Genomic DNA, 19,981 nt, shown 5'->3' on the forward strand with positions numbered 1-19,981 from the left:
AGGAAATAATTGAGTGAATCTCAAAGAATTGTATATAAAGTAGGGGTAGAATTTCACGGGGAGTGCCATAAAGTGCATTAAAGTACCGGTATTGAATTTGGCGTCAATCGTTGAAGGAGTTACCGATTTATGTCTAAAAAAAAGTGAAGTTATACATGTAATCTTATATAGAATATCATTAAAGAAAGGTTGGCATTTACTTTGGCTAGAATCGGGGAAGGGGTTACCGATTTTTGCAAGGAATTTATACTTTTTTGCAACGAAAATATGTAACACTAATATTTCTCGAAAAGTATTAAAGGAATTTTTAAAGGTCTCGATGTGAGCTAAATGTTCTTGTAATTTTTTTTGTTTATAACAGATTTTCTTGATATGGTAATGTGTTCAGAATGTTCTAATACGTGGAATATTTCTCGAAAAGTATTAAAGGAAAATATACTTTATTATAGTGTTTTTGAAAGTTCTCAATGTGAGTTAAATACTCCTGCAATTTAACCGATTTTCTTAAGTATATTAAAATTTAAATAAATCGGAGACTTCATTTAGAAGATTGTCACTTTTAGAGGGGCCCAACGAAGATTTTCCCCTCTAACGCAAATGTGGCGGCATGCGCCACCAATGATACACGCCCGCGCGGCGCCTGCATTACCGGCAGTTCGCGACAACGCCGCTAGGGGTGCGTTCAGAAAGTCACCCGGGGTACATACACACAACTCACCCGAAGTGGTGGGAGATGGGCGTGTCCGGGCGTGTCAAATAGAGAACTGAGCGCGTAATTTGAATTGATATTATTTCTATTGATATTTGCATCGAATATTTATATAAAAATATGCTAGAATAATAATAAATAGTGATTCTTATAGTAGGTCTGTTCGTTTTCGCTGCACTTCTGAACTAGTGCAATGAGTTATACGGGGTCTACAATGCGAGTCGTAAGTCATAAATCGTGAGAAATTGACCAATTCAGTCAAATTTGAAGAGAATAATCGACTGCGATTAGTCAGTTTAGAAATATATTTGTTTCATTCTAACTTATTGCATCAGTTCAAAAGTGCAGCGAAAACGAACAGGCCTAGTATTTTATGCAAAAAATGTTATACATAATTATATACAAAAACTACATTATAATTAATTATAGATACTATTTTTGCCTTCTTAAAGGCTAATTGCGCCGACAAAAATACATGATAAACAGATTTCATGACAGTCTCTGACCTTCCATTTATTCGCAAAATAAAGTAGAACTATTAGTTGTATTAACTGCAGACAAAAAGAAATAAGAGACTTGATTGCATTTGGTAAACGAAAAATTAATATTTACAATATCGTAAACCGTAGAGAATACTAGCATTACATACCTACTCTAAAAATTCTTCAGCAAAATCTTTATTAAAATAATTGATAATAAATGGTCGCGAAATTACGAAGTGATTTAGGGATTGGTCGAAAGAATTATATAATTGATCCTAGAGAGTGCGGAATTTATTACGATCAATAAAACCTATAGTTAAATTGTGCTTACATGAGATGCATGTACATGAGATTGATCAGGCGCACACGCTTTTCTCCACGCTAACAACTTAAAATTGAAATTTGCATATTTAATTACTTCATGTATATATATAATTACGTTTGGACAATGTCACTGATACCTCGGCAACATATGATTATATCAATGATACAATACTTATATGTTAAAATTACATAAATTGAAAATTGTGAGACTTAAATACATTGTAATTAACACATATTTTCAAACGAAGAAGAAAATACAATACGGATGAAACACGTAATAATAAACAAATATTTTGCACGTGCAGTATACTACGTATAAAAATAATTTTTGTTTAATTAAACAAAGGGTCAAATAAATTGAAGATGTACAGCAAAAGATGATTCTGGACGATACAACACATTCGTCTGTTCGAGCTTAATTTTTAACATCTTTAATTTTATTATTACCGCTCTTATCTTCGAGGATTTCACTCTTCTCGTTTTTCCACGTAAGTGATCTGTACGTAAGCTTTGTCCGGTTCCAGCTTGCTAGGATCCACAGGATTCGAATCCTTTATTATAACTATATTCTCCGCGCCGAATCTCTCGGCATAAAAGTTATCGAGTCTCGAGAATATTTCCGGGAGTTTTGTTAAAGTTGGCTCTTTGTAAACGAACTCTTCGCCGGCGAGATCGCCGAATCTGGCGCCATAGAAACCAACTCTGAAGTACGTCCTGAAGACACGCTTTCCAGCCAATTGTTCCACACGCGTATATGCCTCGTGAAGTTTACTAAAAAAAAGTTCCGAAATAATATCTTATGCAGTAAATTTGAAAAAGATGTGCCCTCCATATCATACTAAACAATTTAAATTTTCTTACCCGTGTTAGCTAATTCCTTGTAGTCATGTGCAGCTTCTGCTATAGGTAGCAACACCCTATAGACGTCAAGAATAGCTTCGTACATTCCAGCTGCGTAAAAAGAGCTAGCCGCGTGCTCCAATAAACCCGCCAATTCACTTTCTGAAAAATCAGGGCCTAAGCAAAGCCCTTCTTCCCTTCTGGCCAGTACGTCATCGCCGACGGCGCTCTCCTCTAAAGCGTTCGGTGTTACGGCGTTCAAAGCAACGGCTCCTACGGGCCGACCGCCGCCACCAGGTTCGAGTAGATGAAGATATTCCGCTACCAGAGCGGCACTGTGCACATCCTAGTATTAACGCAGGAGAACGGCGGCACAATATACGGCGCGAGCAATCCCATGACCGATCGGTCTTTATCGCAGGCCCGTTATACAGGAACTAAATTCGCCGGATCGTCGCACAGCACGCAAAACCTTCGAGTTCGGAAGCGGCGCAGGTATCGCGGAATAGAATGTATCAGCAACGCCGAATCTGGAACAATATTTAATAAAATATTTAATAACAAATATTTAATAAATATTCAATATTTAATAAAATATTGAATAACAAATATTAAGAATATTTAATCAAAATAAAACGGACAAACTTGCCGCTTTATAATCCTGTACCTGTCGATCCTCCAATCTTTTCTGCTCGTTCATCTGATCGATCGTTTCGAGGCAAACACGATCTAACAAACTCGGCAGAAGAAGGTCATGTTGCGAATGCCGCAAATCCAAACTTGCCCAAGATCCTCTCGGAGTATCTCCGGAATTGGACAAATCATCCTCCTCGTTCGGTGATACACAGCCATTTGGATCTTCTTGATCTACCTAATTATAAGATAAATCGCTTTCACTTCCTGCTTATCACAAATAAATTAATTTTATCTCCAGCACTAGATACCTCGAAATCTTGTCTAGGTGTATCCTGAAGCAATCTGTCTCTGGCGATAGGTGAGATTCTACCTTTGTATTTACGATGTATTACGACCCAGTCTGAAGTAAAACTCTCAATGCATCTTTTCACATAAGGCGACATGGTATCACTGAAAGCCAAATGATCAAAATGAAGAATGGATGGCAAGTTTTAAATAACTGTATTGTAATTAATAGCGTTTCGACTATTTTCTTACATTGATTCGTGCGGTACTACTGACTCCTCTGTTCGAATCTTCCTCTTTACGACTCTCAATTCGACGTCTCCCGGTAGAAAATTGGTCTAATATTGGTCTAATATTGGTTTTAAAGGATCACGGTCCAGCACTGACTGATGCTGTCCCAAGAAATTCCTCGTAATCAAGTGGTTCTAATACCTCGCACAGGGACATCTGCATATAAGGAATTAAATATTAATTTACTCCAAGATTATTGGCAATCTCTTTATATGCCAGTTTTCCAAAGAAGACTGCATACCGTGGAAGAAAATCCTGATACACTGCTACCGCTCTTGGATAAATCACGAGAATAGAAAGTAGAAGTGGCAATTTGCCGCCTCACATCGGCGGCATGCTGTTTGCTTAACTTGTGAGCAAACGCACGCTGGACCGAAGACATTATAAATGTCCCAGCAAATTAATCCGACGAGATTCTGTAACTGTTAAATGCCATATCGAAATAATACTTAGTCGTGCTTATGTTCTCAATTGAATTTATATTCTCTATTTATGTTCTCTATATATGTTCTCTATTTACATTCTTTATTTATATTCTCATGACAAAGCGACGTATGTAGTGTTGTTTTCGTTTTAATTTCAACTTAACGTCCGAGCTTTACAAAGCAATTGATCATGTATACATATAAGAGCTTGTCTCCTGCCGCTGTCTTCCAGTTAATATTAAATTGTAAGAGACAGTTCATAATTAGCATAACAACTAGATTGTGAAAGAATTTTCCTTTATTTATTAAAACGAGTAAACCACGATATCATACGAAATTTACAGTAACATGCCTTTTTTTAGAAAGGAACCAAAACAGATATGGACAGATATAAATCTGACAAAACTACAAATGGTTTTAGCTTTTAAATCCAAATTAATTAATCATTAACAAACAGATATGGACAGATATAAATCTGCATTAATTAATTTGAATTCAAAAGCTAGAACCATCTGTAGTTTTGTCAGATTTATATCTGTCCATATTTGTTTGTTGTAACATTAATTATTAATGTATCACATATTTATTTCCTTCTTATTATGCAAATTTGATTTCCTTTGCAATAAAGCAACATACACAATACACACAGTATCTTTAAACTTACATCATTTTTCATTTTTGTACGTGTCAAACTTGTCGATCAATCATTTCACTCAGAAATAATTGCGTGCTGCATTAATGCATTTAAAAGGACATTACAACAAATAAAAACAATGGGAAAATTAGAAAATAATGATTAATATTCATAGTTGTGAGAGTAGTTCGGAAATCGAGCAAAAAAAGTATAAACACGAGTATGAATAACGAGATATCGGGATGAGAATGTGTACTTGTTATATCGAGCAATTACTTACGTTAATCTGAATTCATTGAGAACGGGACTGTGAATCAAAATCGCCAGCAAGAATCAACTATCTTCCAAAACCTTCCTCGACGCTCGAGCCTTGACGTGAATCCTGGCTGACTTGAGTTGACTGGCGTTTTCGATGCTAGGTCCCTCGGATGATTATTACCTAAACTAGCGACTTGATCCGCTTTTCTCAGGATTTTTACCGTCATATGATACGCAACTTTAACATTTTATAGAATTACCGACAATTAATTTAATTTAATTAGTTTATTTTTTCTATTAATTAATTTTTATTAGAATAGAGTTGTTTTCCAAATAATAAAAATTATATCGACACTTTATCCAAATGATTCCGGAGCGATTGGATAAGATAATTTTTAATAATTTTTAATTTGTTTGCCAACTATACGTCGGTTCGCGAACGTGTCAAGATGAATAGAATCACGCGGCTAGCATGACAATACAGACAAGAGACGAAAGTGCTCGACGAAATAAATATAAATTCAAACCAAACTCGTTACAAATTATTTATTCTTTAACACTCACAAAATGTACAGATCGCCATCAGCCTTGAGTCCAAATACGTGATTTGCAACGTTGTTCATTATTCACAGCTTTGCACTAGCTTATTAAACATTGAATTTTGTATAAAAAAATAAATCTAAAATATTTATTACAATTTTTTATTATTTATTCAACATATAACTTTTAGAAAACAAAATTTATTTTTTTTACTTTTTTACACACAATTTTTTATGTCTGCATTAATCATGGAATTTTTATACTACACAAGTTTACGTTTCAATTTATTTCAAGACAATGTTTAATTTCATTGTTCTTCTCATTCAAGTATTACAGGGAGATAATTCTGACTCTGCAGATGTTAAAAAATTCTATATTATTACCCGCGGAAAAGAGTTAAATATGTTTTAAATATGGTTAATATTAGTCATTTATATGAACGAAATTAAACTCAAATAAAAACCAAATATTGAATATAAAAGTAATTAAATTTAAATATGTTCCAAATTTGGATCGAAATTAAATTTAAATAAGATCTTGCTATTGGATTTAACTTGTCCAGGCGCATATATGGATCATATTAATATTTAATAAGCATCTAACCATCCTGAGTTCAAATTTTATTTGTATTTGAAACAAATAAAATTTTAATTAACACCCAAATTAAATTTTTATTTAATTGAAAGTGTTCCCATTGACCCATCATATATTCATATTTAATCAAAAATTGTGATTCATAAGATTTTAATAAACCTGCGAGTTATGTTAGTCTTGCGTTGTAGTCTGTTAGGTTATAGGTTTATTATTGAATTTTGTCATTATCTGCAACAAGAGCTACTAGGCTACGCGCGGAGCGGAGCGGAGAGTTCTAACAAGCACACGGCAGTCTCTACCGGTCGCTGCTAGTTCTCTAGGTTCTACAAGGAACTTGAGTTGGTTCTCGATACTAGTATATGTGTCTATGTATACACACACACATATATATATGTACATTCATATTATATATATATATATATATATATATATATATATATGTGTGTGTGTGTGTGTGTGTGTGTGTATTATATATATATATATATATATATATATATATATATGTGTGTGTGTGTGTATACATAGACACATATACTAGTATCGAGAATCAACTCAAGTTCCTTGTAGAACCTAGAGAACTAGCAGCGACCGGTAGAGACTGCCGTGTGCTTGTTAGAACTCTCCGCTCCGCTCGGCGCGTAGCCTAGTAGCTCTTGTTGCAAATATCTCAAATAATATGAGATATTTCAAAAAATTCATAAGAACATTTTTTGTAGATATTTGTCTGCTCTACCACATATCTGCATGTTTAATTATGTTAATTATTTTATACTGTCTACATCGTACATATATTTTATAATTTCAGTTTTAGTTATGTAGGTCATTGGCTTCCCACATAGCATGCATATCAAAAAGACGTCCAGAAGATATCCCGAAGATATATTTAGGAGATAGGATATCTTCTCGGGATATCTTCGGGACGTCTTTTTGATATGCATGCTATGTGGGTTTTTAATCATTTTAAATATATATGTATCGAAAAACAGGCAAATTATGTATTTTCTGTTAAGACATGGATATTTCATCATTTCGATATCGATTCAAAGCTATTTTGATTTGCCTGTCAAATATATAATAACATTGCCATTATATAGAATGCAATATGAATAAAAAATTATATTGTATTGGCAGACATGGATAATGTAAATATTTTATAATTTGAGCATTATAATAATTGCGTTACAATATTAATTTTTTTAGGCTTCCATTTCCATTAAATAGTTACTTTATAACTGTAAAAGTCACAACAAAATTCCTGTTTGTAATTTGACAATTTTGAAAATTAAAATATTATATAATAGGTACATTTTCAGTACTACATCCGCTCATTTATTAAACAAGAAGTTAAATTAAGCAACTAATTAAATTATTAATATTAAATATTAATACAATAAGATATTTGTATTTACATTTATCAAAATAAAAAATAAGTTCAATTATGAAAATAAATATTAATAATTGGACTTATTAAAAATTAAATAATTTGTTCAGATATTGCGCTCGAATTCTTTTCGCGTTTTACAACGCCCGATCGTTTCACATTAGATGGCGCGACGCGCGAGTCGCCACTCTCAAAGAGCCCCCGCCTCCTTCCTCACTCGTTAGGTGTCATGGCCGCACTTGCTTGCGTTTCTTCGAACGTGTCGAGTCCGTTATTTCTTTCTTGACGGATTGATCGTTGCGGCGCGTGTTCTGGAGACTAACCGAGCGAGAGTCGGATCACCAGGGAGAGCTCACCGCCAGGAAAGGGAGAGCTGCGGCAGCTAGCGTCCGAGAGAGAGGATCGAGGCGAGGAATCCGGTTCAGCGAGCGGAGTCCTTAAGGAGGTTGGTTAGTTCTCGGTGCGAGGCAGGCGGCGCGGCAGGGGGAAAGCATATAGGTTAGATTTTCGTCGCGTGAAATAAACGAATTTTAGCAAATAAATATGTGGAATGCATTTAATTGCTGTTTCTTAAGGTTTAAAAAGAGTTGTTTGTACAAATGAAACCCAAATACGTTATTATCCACATTGAAATGTGGAAATAATAAATGTGGTCCTGTTTTTTTTATTTTTACAATTTCTTGATAACTATAAAGACGAATCATTTCAGTCTTCGAGAAAGTTTTTCCTAAATATGTAAAGAGTTATTTGCACCTATTTTCACTAAATTATTATCATTTTTAATATGCTTTCGAGAGTTACATTACAGGTTAGGTAACATTTTTGCTGTGTCGCCCGTGTATAAGAGAGAGACAAGAGTATAACTTCAATATATAATTACTCGACAACCATGCAGACGATTATCTTCAACTTTGGCATATATGGACGACAGATTCCCATAGACGAATATTCTCCATTGAACTAATTCTTATCAAATTGATTTGACTAACCACCCTCCTTAAGAGATTCTCATTGGAACGCCATATTTGTTACTTTCATTTGAGGGTTTATATTTTTAGGGTTTATACCGTCATTTTTTAAGGATTAATCATTAATTGAAGGTTAACTATCACTTGAAGGTTAACCATCATCCGAAGAAAAACTCTTAAAGTTGGGTGTGATTTCGGACCGCCAATTGAAGATTAACCTTCAAATGATGGTTAACCTTCAATTGGTCCGAAATCACACCCAACTTTAAGAGTTTTTCTATCGTGTTTTTTTAACGGTTAACACCAAAAGTTGAGTGTATTTTTCCATAAGGGTTCAGTTTGATTAAGTATATAAAAAATGTCTCTATTTTTATTCTTTTGAGCTAGCAAATTGTATTCTTGGTTTTTATGGTGAATAATATTTTGTGCAACTGCATCAATCTTTTTGTTGCTAGCGATTAATATTTGTTTTTATGTATTCGATTACTGCGCAAGTGTTGCGCATTTCGTTAATTTTATCAGAAGTTTACTTATCTTCTTTTTGTACCACTGGATTTAAAGCAAACCAATATAAACACAATAATTGTAATTTATAAACGTTTTTTTTATCTTATAACTTATTCTCTGTTGATACCATATTCTCTAATCCCATTATTATCCTAATTAGCAGACAATGTTTTTTAAACGTTTGAAAAATATTTGAAAATCAGTTTTAAACACATATTACAAAACGTTTGAAAAACATTGCCTGTTGATTGAAACCGCAAAATTTCGGCAAGCTACAACAGGGGCTGGATTTTTGAATTTATTCGCAAGAGAAAGGTATGCGCAAATTCTACTCTTACAGAAAAGTTGCAAGTTGATCGCATGGCTTTTAGTTAATCAACTTGCAACTTTTTTATAAGAGCAGAATTTCCGCATACGTTTTTCTTGCGAATAAATTCAAGGATCCAGCCCCAGGTGCGCGCGCGCTGTGCCTTAAAAGCCTCATTAAGAACGTATAAAGGTCTTATTTGAATTTAATTAAATTTAAATTAGATTTAGAACTTATTAAGAACATATAAAGGTCTTATTTGAATTCAACATATTAAGAACATATAAAAGTTTTATTTGAATTTAATGAAATTTGAATAAAATGTACAACTTATTAATTTCATATATGGTTTCAATAAGATTAATATTTAAATTGAATATATTAGCTAATTAAATCCTTATTAAGCCAAATTAAATACGAATATTTTGATGATGAAATGATACTGTAAGAAGTACGTATATATACTTTGTATACTACGAAACATACGTACGAGTATACACGTCGATTAAGAATATACGACATGTATTCATATGTTCGAGATTTTTAATCGAAATGTATATCGGCATTTCTTCTTATATTCTTAATTAAGTTTTATATATAGAACAAATATGAGCCATATTAATGCAGTTATTCAGCATTAATTTAAATCAAATAAAATTTAAATGGAGATTTTATTAAGGTCCATATAAAGTTCATATTTAACTGTTTTCCGCGGGCAGTGCCGTACGCCTGATCGAATTTTCGTGACGCGTTTTCGAGTCGCAAAATCGAATTTACTTACCGATCCAAAAAGAGTTTCATTTCGTACGCCTATTGGTCGAATTTTCGTTACACTTTTGAGTTTCGTGTCGCAAAATCGAACTTACTACCGTGACAAAAGAAGGAGCCGTCTCGCCAATGCCGTACGTCTATTGGTCGAATTTTCGTTACACTTTTCGTGTCGCGAAATTCGTGTCGCAAAATCGAACTTACTACCGTGCCAAAAGAAGGAGCCGTCTCACCAATGCCGTACGACTATTGGTCGAATTTTCGTTACACTTTTCGTGTCGCGAAATTCGTGTCGATTTTCCGTGTCGCAAAATCGAACTTACTACCGTGCCAAAAGAAAGAGCCGTCTCGCCAATGCCGTACACCTATTGGTCGAATTTTCGTTACACTTTTCGTGTCGCTTTTCCGTGTTGCAAAATCGAACTTACTACTGTACCAAAAGAAGGAGCCGTCTTGCCAACGCCGTACGCCTATTGGTCGAATTTTCGTTACACTTTTCGTGTCGCGAAATTCGTGATTTCGTGTCGCGAATCGAACTCACTACCGTGCCTAAAGAAGTTTCACTTCAAAAACCGACTAAGAATAATCAACAGCGGTGTCGAGAATATAGAGCAAGGCAAAAGGCATTAAAATCAAACATTGACGTAGTAGGTACTGGATTACTAGAAGATCAGTTGCAATCGAACAATAATATCGAAGATTTTCCTGAGCCATCGACTTCTTTTGGCACGGTAGTAAGTTTGATTTTGCGAATCGAAAAAGCGTCACAAAAATTAGAAACGAAATGAATGAAACGAAAGAATCTGGCAGAAAAAAGCGTCGCTCTGCCCCGTGAAGCGAGATATTAATCGTTAAAGTTGACGACTATTCAAGTTATGAAACCTGTTGTGTCGACGAAATGTAGCGACATGTCATGTTTCGTGGCCACATGTGCATGTTTCTGCCAGATTCTTTCGTTTCGTGCAATAATTTTTCGAATGAACATAATTTGATCAATATTGGTGGCTAAACTGAATAATCAATAATTACCAAAACTTCTTTTTTTTTGCATTTTGTTTTTTGTATAATTTCAGAAAACAGTTATGACAAATACAGGACGCGCAGAAGCATATCGCGAGAGACAACATGCAAAAGAACCACCGAAAAAAACGGCTAAGAGTAATCAACAGCGGTGTAGAGAATATAGAGCGAGGCAAAAGGCATTAAGATCAAACATTACTGGATTATTAGAAGATCAGTTGCAATCGAACAATAATATCGAAAATTTTCATGAACCATCAACTGCTCAAAATAGTTCAGCTGACACAAGTAGCGTGCCATATACAGATTTTAATGCTCATCAAAGTATTTATCGAAAATTCAAGATAAATTTTTTTGATAATCCTTTCGGTTCAGTGTGTGCAATTTGTGACCGTCTGTGGTTCAAAAACGACTTACAATCCCCAGATCAAAAATATGAACAGTTACTGCGAACCGTGGAGCCATACGTAAATATTAATAATATAGTGGCCTGTAAATGTTGTATGCAATCCCTGAGTCGCAATCATATTCCCAACTTATCTAAATACAATGGATTCAGGTATCCAGAAATACCATCACATCTACCTCCATTGGATTTAGTTACAGAGAGACTTATTTCTCCGCGTATACCATTTATGCAAATAAGAAGACTGCGACATGTACACGGCCAGTATGGGATTCTTGGGCAGATTATCAATGTTCCTGTCTGTGTGAATACTATGGTTCATCAATTGCCGAGAAATATTGATGATGACCATTGCATCAATGTTCATATTAAGAGGAAAAAAATACATAAATCAAGTTATTTGAGTGGCATGGTTAACAAACGAAATACCAAGACTTGGTTGCAGTATTTGATTTCAACTCCTCTTTACGCATTTTACAATATCACAATTGATGAGTCTTTCTTCAACAACACCAACTTGAATGAAATATCTAGGGATGAAATAAGTGAGGACATATCCATCGAGGATAGTCTTACTGCACAACAACAGACCCTGCTATGGAATGACGAGAAATATCTCCGGATTGCACCAGGCGAAATAAACGTGCCACGCAGTATACTTTTCGACGAACATGCTGAGGAGCTCTCTTTTCCAAGTATCTATCTTGGTCAATTTAGAGTGTTTAAAGAAAATGTACATGTGACGCCATTCATGATGGCTACGAGCGAATTGAGACGGGCCGATCGTCGTGGAGTGACGCCACACCATCTTCTGTACATGGCAATGAAGATAATGAGATTGAGAGTCCGTGATTCTCTTACCGTTGCCTTTAAACACGTCGGCAAGGATTCAAAGATAACCAGACAGCAAATTGAATCAGAGGAATATATCAATCAGTGTACTGATAGTAACTTAGCTTTCCTGAAATGTATTCCAAATTCAAGTTGGTATTGGGCAAAACGCAAACGAGACTTATTCGCCATGATAAGACAATTAGGAAAACCTACGATGTTCTTAACATTGAGTGCAAATGAAATCGGTTGGGTCCCTTTACTGCAAACGTTATACAGATTGAAAAATGACGGGGCTGAGATTTCTGAGAAGGTAGTATCTCAGCTACATTATATTGAGAAGAGTACACTAGTAAATGAGGATGCAGTTACTTGTGCAATCTATTTTAACAAATTAGTGAATGTTTTAATGACCATCCTACAATCAAAGAAATATAATCCGTTTGGAGAACATCATGTGGTTCATTATTTCAAGCGCATTGAGTTCCAACATCGCGGCAGTCCTCATGCACATATTCTGTTGTGGCTTGACAATGCTCCATCCGATGCACTTGGCGCTAACAAACAGGATGCGATTACATTGATTGATAAAATTATTTCCGTTTCAACTAAAGAACCCTCAGGAAATATCAAGCTTCAAACGCACAAACACACTTTCACCTGTTATAAGAAAATTGTTGCAAATAGGGCACAAAAGTGTCGATTTGAAGCTCCGTTTATGCCATGTCGGTCTACGACAATTCTGACACCTATGGCGAAGACGGATCCTGGATTTGCGAAATATGCTGCACGTTATACAAGCATCAGAGTAAATTTAGAGAATCGTGATTATTCAGATATGGACGCATTTTACAGAGACAATCAAATAGTTTCAGATCAACATTACATAGATATACTTCGAGCTGGAATTACGCGACCAAGAGTGTTTTTAAAACGCGAACCTTCTGAGAAATGGCATAATGCGTTCAATCCTTTTATTTTCAACATCTTACAATCAAATACTGACATTCAATTCATTCTAGAGGAATATTCTTGTGCTGCCTACGTCGTGGAATATATAAATAAAACAAACAGAGGAATAAGTAATTTGCAACGACAGATTATACAAATTATGGATGAACATCCAGAATTTGATATTGTCGAGATTACAAGAAAAATGAGTGTCGATATGCTCAACACAGTTGAGATAACAAGTCAGGAAGCGGCTTGGTATTTACTGCGTGAGCCTATGTCGAAGAGTTCTTCTGTTATCGTCTACATCCCAACAGTTTGGCCCGTTGAACGACACAGGATCAAGAAAACTCTAAAAGAGTTGGAGAAGATGGAAATTGATGACGACTCAACAGATATCTGGAAGGAAAACTGGTTTGATAAATATCAAAAGAGACCAGAAGATCTGGAAGATGTAACTCTTGCACAGTTTGTCTCTTGTTACACGCGCAACTCAAATAATATGTATGTCAAACGAAAAGACCCACGTATAATACGTTATCGGAACTATGACATGACTTCAGATCTGAATGAGTACAAACGAGAAATGGTAACTCTCTATTTACCTTTTCGCAATGAAGATACAGAAATTCTCGATGAGATGAAATGGATTGGACTCTACGACGAACATGAAGAATTGATTCTACAACGAAGGAAGGAATTCGAGTCAGATTTAGATCTTCAGAAGACAATTGAGATTTGCAGGGAGTTGTGCCGTGAAAATGAAGCCTTGGAAGACGACGGTGGAGTACAGGACCTGGTCGGCAGACACGCAGAGCCTGATCCGTTTCAGGAATTATATAACAACGAAAATTCAGATATGAATCAAGAACTCAGACTTGCGACACTTAATAAGCTCGGTGCCATTGCTAAGAAACGCGAGAATTTGATGTCTAACAAAAGGTTTTGCGAATTGATGCGGATGGCAAATGAAAAACAAAGAGCACTCTTAATGCATGTTATTCACAATCTTCTTTCTCAACATCGAGTGCCATTCCAAATATTCTTGACTGGTCCAGCAGGGTGTGGGAAAACGTTCGTAATTCGACTCTTGATGGAAATTTACAATCGCTACGTGAATACTGATGGATATTGTAATGCTTATATTACTTGTGCATCAACTGGCAAAGCTGCAGTGGCAATCGATGGTACAACGGTTCACACTGCTCTAAAAATAACGCTTTCAAAGTTACTTCCATTGTCTATTGAAGTGGTGCAGCAATATCGGGCTCTCTTTAAATTTGTTCAGGTAATAATAATTGATGAGATTAGTATGATCAGTGCAGAATTATTGTCTCACATTGACGCAAGATTGAAACAAATTACTGGCAATTTTGACACTAATTTTGGCGGCTTGGACATCATTTTAATCGGTGATTTGCGGCAGTTACCACCAGTCCGAGCAACACCAATTTATAAGCAGATCAGACAACAAATTGCAGGTCCTACTTTATGGCGTGGGCTTCAGTTCTTCGAGCTTGATGAAGTCATGAGACAATCTAACACAGTATTTTCATCAATATTAACGAAGATTGGAAATGGTATACAGTTGGAGGAAGATGAGTTGAGATTAGTGGAATCACGGTTTTTTACCAAAGAAGAAGCCAATCGACTCTGTCCGCATGGAATACGTCTTTTTTTGTCAAATAATTCAGTGAATGAATACAATCAATCGATTCTCAATTCAGTTGAAGAAAAAGTTGTCTCTGTAGCAAAAGACATGTATGCTGGTTGTCACAGTGCAGAACAAGAAGCTTTTGTACGTCGAAAGCTTCACAAAAAGTCAGTTATTGATACTGGAGGTTTGCCGTACGAAATCACATTTGTTTTGTACAAGTCATATATGATTACAACCAACATTGATGTGTCAGATGGATTAGCCAACGGTGCTTTAGGGAAATTGGTTCATATCGAACATGATGATGCTGGGGAGGTCACGCGTATATGGTTGGAGTTTACAGATTCAGCTAAAGTTGGTGAGAGAACGAGGAGGAAAGTCAGTGCGTATATGCAAGCCAATAATATCAGTCGAAGAGCAGTACCCATAGCACGACGAACGTCAAGTATCGCCCTGAATAACAATAAAACCATTGTTGCTAAAAGGAATCATTTTCCCTTAATATCTGCTTGTGCAATTACAATTCACAAGTCGCAGGGAGGTACCTTTAACGAGATTGTCTACGAATATAGCAAGAGTCACTCACAGCAGCTCATTTATGTGGCATTATTCGCCCTGCAAAATGAGTTCCGTAGGCTCTGTGTTAATAAATTAACAACAATCAACAGCATCTTGATAGATTTCATCACTTCTAAAAAGGGACTATCAATATTTTCGTTCAACTGTCAGAGTCTGAGAGCTCATTCAGCAGATCTCAATGATGAAGTCGTCAGGAATTCTAAAATTCTACTTCTTTCTGAGACTTGTTAAAAAAATGAGGAAAAATTAGATATACCTAACTTCGATTGTGTGGTTCAATTTAGGCGTGCTCACGTGAGAAACGGTGGCGTTGCAATCTATCACAGGTCCAATGATACCACAAATATCGTTACTGCTAATATGGATATTAATTTACGCCAGAGCAGTGCATTATCTGTGAATGTTACAGAAATTGGTGAAATGTGTGCTGCTCGTTGTGTTTTGGAGAATGGTCAAAGCATTGTCACTATAGCCATATACATTTCACCTAATCAGGCAATTCCAAAAATTATCGAATTTCTTTATGAAGTTCTGATTCTATACACTGTCGAGGGTTCGGCTTTACTTGGGAAGAACTACGACAAAGTACCGATGATTTTGAGTGGCGATTTTAATATTAATTTTGCCTCCAGGGAAGCACAGCCCCTGGTGAAATTTTTAGAGTTGAAACTGAATTTAAAAATAAACAATGACCCAGCAATATCCACCACGAAATTCGGAACAACAATCGACGCAGTATTTTCTCGATATTTGGATCAGTTACGATCGGCAGTCTATATATCGCATTTCAGCTACCATAAACCAATTGTATCATTTCTAGATTACGAACAGATGGATACTACGGAACAGGTGGATACTACTGAACAGATGGATACTACTCAGTAGATTAATCAAAATAATCTTACTGTGTAATTTTTTTTAAAATAAATATTTCAATAAATATTTCAATTACCACTTTTGCAACTCTGGTTTTAACACAACAGTTGTTATTAACATTGAGCGTCTATATGTTTTCTTTTCTTCTTTTGGCACGGTAGTAAGTTCGATTTTGCGACACAAAAAAGCGTCACGAATTTTGCGACATGAATTTTGCGACACAAACAGTTATGGCAAAGCCCTTGCCTTCAGAAGTTTCACTTCTAACGCGCGTGGCGACCACGCGTTCATTTTTTTTTTGTCCTTGGATTTATTTCATGATTTTCCTATTCATCGTGCACCAAAATAAAGGAAAAATATCAATATCCCCTTTAAAGTTTGTTTTTGTAGTGGTAATACTAAGGGTGCGTTCGGGGAGACGCTATTAGCGCTATATCGTACTACAAGCTGTTCGCGGAGCTGGATGGTAGCGCTACCAAATGATATCATGACGTCACTAAGGATAGCGTGTGACGTCATAACTGCGCGCTACTAATGCTATTTCTTCCGAGGTAGTGCATGGGTAGCGTTAGCGTTTGCGGACGTTCAGGGAGACGCTATCAGCGCCTTTGGAACTGTTTACGTTCTGTGCTCACGTGAAGGTTATGTGCATGTTGTAAACCGGGAACGTGTTCGGACAGTTTTCTTACAGTAAATCGTAAGTATATTTTGTATATAAGAATATGTATAAATACTGCTGCAATACTGCTAATATCTTAATTTCCACTGTATATTCTTTTCTGTTTGCAGGAACATAAGTTCTTCTTCTTTCTGTTGGTTGGCTCGGAGACTGTCCTGTCCCATGCAGCCAAGGAACATAAGTTAATCGAACGGATTGAATGTTAGACAAGGGTAAAATAATACACGAGTTATGTTTCCGGATGCAGTCCTTAAAGCTAGGTATACATCAGTCGTATCACAACATCGCGAGCGTCGTAATCGTAAGGCTGTAACTAATCACAATTAAGAATTCTTATAAAACTTGATTGTGATTGATCACGACTTTACGATTACGATGCTCGCGATGTTGCGATACGACTAATGTAGATCTAGCTTAATACTGCTGCGATATTGCTAATATTTTTATTTACACTATGTATTCTTTTCTGTTTGCAGGAACGTAAGTTAATCCTCAGGAAATTAATGGTCTCTCCCAATTTATGGAGGCAAATCGAGAACAATTTTTATTGTTATTAGCGTTACAAATACGCGAACAGATAGCAGATGTATCATCGAGTGATAGTGATAATGAGGAATTCGCAATGTTAGAAACTGTATTACGTACTAGAAGAAAAATACCCAGAGTACCGTAGTTTCCAGAAGAGTCTCATTTACTTGGTGATCTAGCATATAAGCTACATGAAAATTTGTTGATACCATATCGAGATAACGGTCATTTGACAGACCGCCAAAGAAATTATAATTTTGTGCATTCTTCAGCAAGAATGGCTATAGAAAGAGCATTCGGACTTTTGAAAGGACGTTTTAGAAGTTTGCTAACAACTCTTGCATTAGATAGAGTAGATTTAATACCATTACACATTCTAGCCTGTTGCGTTTTGCATAATATATGTTTGATGAAAAATGATATTCTCGATATCGAAGTAAATGAGGACGTACACGCGATAGATTGTGTGAGGGATAATAATGAAAATATACAAAATGCTCGTGCAGGTATTATAAAACGTGATTTAATAGCAGAACGGTTGCGAATTAGACATGTTTAGAAACAGTATAAAACTAGTTTAAGAACAGTATAAGATATGTATTAATAATATAGTTTAGTAGGTACTTAATGTAGTATAGTATAATGTAAGTAAGGGGGGGTTCTACAATAAGTTGCAAATGCAAAAAGAACATAATTGATAAATCACATCGCCATATGGCGTTTACGACTAGCGACAAGGCATTTGCAACTCATTGTAGAAACCCTCTAATAGTATAATAAAAATAATTGTACGTATTTAGTATATCTAGTAATAGTAATTATAATAAAAAAGTGTAGTACATATCAGTCTTTAAAAATTGCGTAACAATAAATTCCAGCTCGAACTACAACTTGTCTAAAATTTTGTCGAGTTTTTCCATAAACTTCTTTTGTATTTCCATTCTTTCCTTGTGTCTTCTATCTTTTCCCTCCTCAGTTATTCGCCGATTTTCTACTATTTTTTCCATTGCATCTGCAGCTTTACGTTTACCTAAAAATAAAATTTAATATTTATATTAGTTGCTATTATAATTTAATATATTTTTGTTTTTTATATCTCATAGTCTAATTCAATTAATAATCAATAATAGTTACTTACGAGAAACTTTACTATCAGATTGACAGGTAGAACTGCTACTACTGCAAGGACTTGGAGATTTAGATCTTTCAAAACTGGATTGCATCCAGTTTTCTGCATCCAGAAAACTTATTTCAACGGAATCCATTGCCACGCCAGCCCTTAGGAGGGTAATCTCTAATACGATATATATTCCGACAAAGTTCTTGTAAATCAGATCCAGAAAAGCCCTCAGTATGCTTTGCCAACGCGCAACGTTGCGATTTTTACGTTGTCTGCCGTTGGCTCGTTTGCGGCTTCACACACAACACTTCGGGATTTAACCTCGAATTTACGTTGGTTATACGACGTAAACTCGAGATACGCCATTACGCTACTAGACGCTACTAACCTGTTCGCAGAGCTTGCTACCGCTATCGCGCTATTGGCTCCGCGAACAGTTTTGGTAGCGTTTGCGTTGGTAGCGTCAGTAGCGTCTCCCCGAACGCACCCTAATAATACAGATTTTTGCGTTTTTATAGAAACAGTAACTAACACAAGTCAACATGAATTTTGCGTTTGAAATTAGGGTATGCAATTACGATAGGTTTATCGACAGTCATCCGAAAAAAATTTATATTTCATAAAAAAGTTTGCTTTTGTAGCCAGGAGAACGTTTGTAATGGAAAAAAGTTCAAAAGTGAACCCTGTTACTCTTTCTTTTATGTTCATGAGTACTTTCTCTTATTAAACCCTTAGGGTTTAATAAGAGAAAGTACTCATGAACATAAAAGAAAGAGTAACAGGGTTCACTTTTGAACTTTTTTCCATTACAAACGTTCTCCTGGCTACAAAAGCAAACTTTTTTATGAAATATAAATTTTTTTCGGATGACTGTCGATAAACCTATCGTAATTGCATACCATAATTTCAAACGCAAAATTCATGTTGACTTGTGTTATTCCCGAGCGAGAGCGCAACCCGGAGGGCGGTATCGTGGCTTTACATGCTGAATATTACCGAGGCCACCTCACCGTTCGTCAGCTCTCCCTCGAAGCTCCTCGTCGTCGCCCCAAGGGTCGGGAGAATCGCTACGAGAATCGACAAGAATATCGCTGGAAAATCGACAAGAGATATCGCGATGGAACTTTGACGCGTGTGTCGGCTATCGAGGACGATCCAGGAGTTGCCAGGAGTGCAGTGCTCCCGAAATTTCGCTCGATGGCGGAATCGATTGCGCGCCCCACCCCGCTCGACGCTATAGCGCGGACCAATTAGGGGCGAGCCCGTAAGCTCGCGACGTATCCTTGCGCAGGGCCGACAATCCCGGCTCCCGCAGGGCGCTTAAGGTTTCCTTGCGCGCACGATGATTTCGCCGGGATCCTTCCCGGTAGCGGACGAGACGCTAA

General features: G+C 36.1%; 2 protein-coding genes across 3 annotated transcripts; one reads left to right on the top strand and one right to left on the bottom strand.

Moving 5' to 3' along the window:
• Positions 1–1,460: 1,460 nt before the first annotated feature.
• Positions 1,461–5,001, bottom strand: LOC139780405 (dedicator of cytokinesis protein 7-like). 2 transcript variants are annotated; one of them, XM_071719039.1, is made up of 7 exons: positions 4,907–5,001; positions 3,809–3,989; positions 3,529–3,723; positions 3,300–3,441; positions 3,023–3,226; positions 2,377–2,885; positions 1,461–2,286 (listed from the first exon to the last, which is right to left on the bottom strand). In XM_071719039.1, the coding sequence occupies exons 4-6, from the start codon at positions 3,432–3,434 to the stop codon at positions 2,871–2,873; spliced, it is 354 nt and encodes a 117-aa protein (XP_071575140.1). In that variant the 5' UTR covers positions 3,435–3,441; positions 3,529–3,723; positions 3,809–3,989; positions 4,907–5,001; the 3' UTR covers positions 1,461–2,286; positions 2,377–2,870. The 2 variants fall into 2 exon arrangements, with proteins under 2 accessions (XP_071575140.1, XP_071575141.1); XM_071719040.1 differs by lacking the exons at positions 3,809–3,989; positions 4,907–5,001 and having other exon boundaries at positions 3,529–3,745.
• A 6,030-nt stretch (positions 5,002–11,031) lies between these two features.
• On the top strand, positions 11,032–15,624 carry LOC139780398 (uncharacterized). The gene has a single exon (XM_071719032.1). It carries the CDS (start codon positions 11,032–11,034, stop codon positions 15,622–15,624), a length of 4,593 nt encoding a protein of 1,530 aa, XP_071575133.1.
• The last annotated feature ends 4,357 nt before the right edge of the window (positions 15,625–19,981 follow it).

Source organism: Temnothorax nylanderi, unplaced genomic scaffold, assembly GCF_030848795.1.
Source record: "Temnothorax nylanderi isolate EJ_2023f unplaced genomic scaffold, tnyl_v1.0 TNYL_tig0276_pilon, whole genome shotgun sequence".
Lineage (NCBI taxonomy): Eukaryota > Metazoa > Arthropoda > Insecta > Hymenoptera > Formicidae > Temnothorax > Temnothorax nylanderi.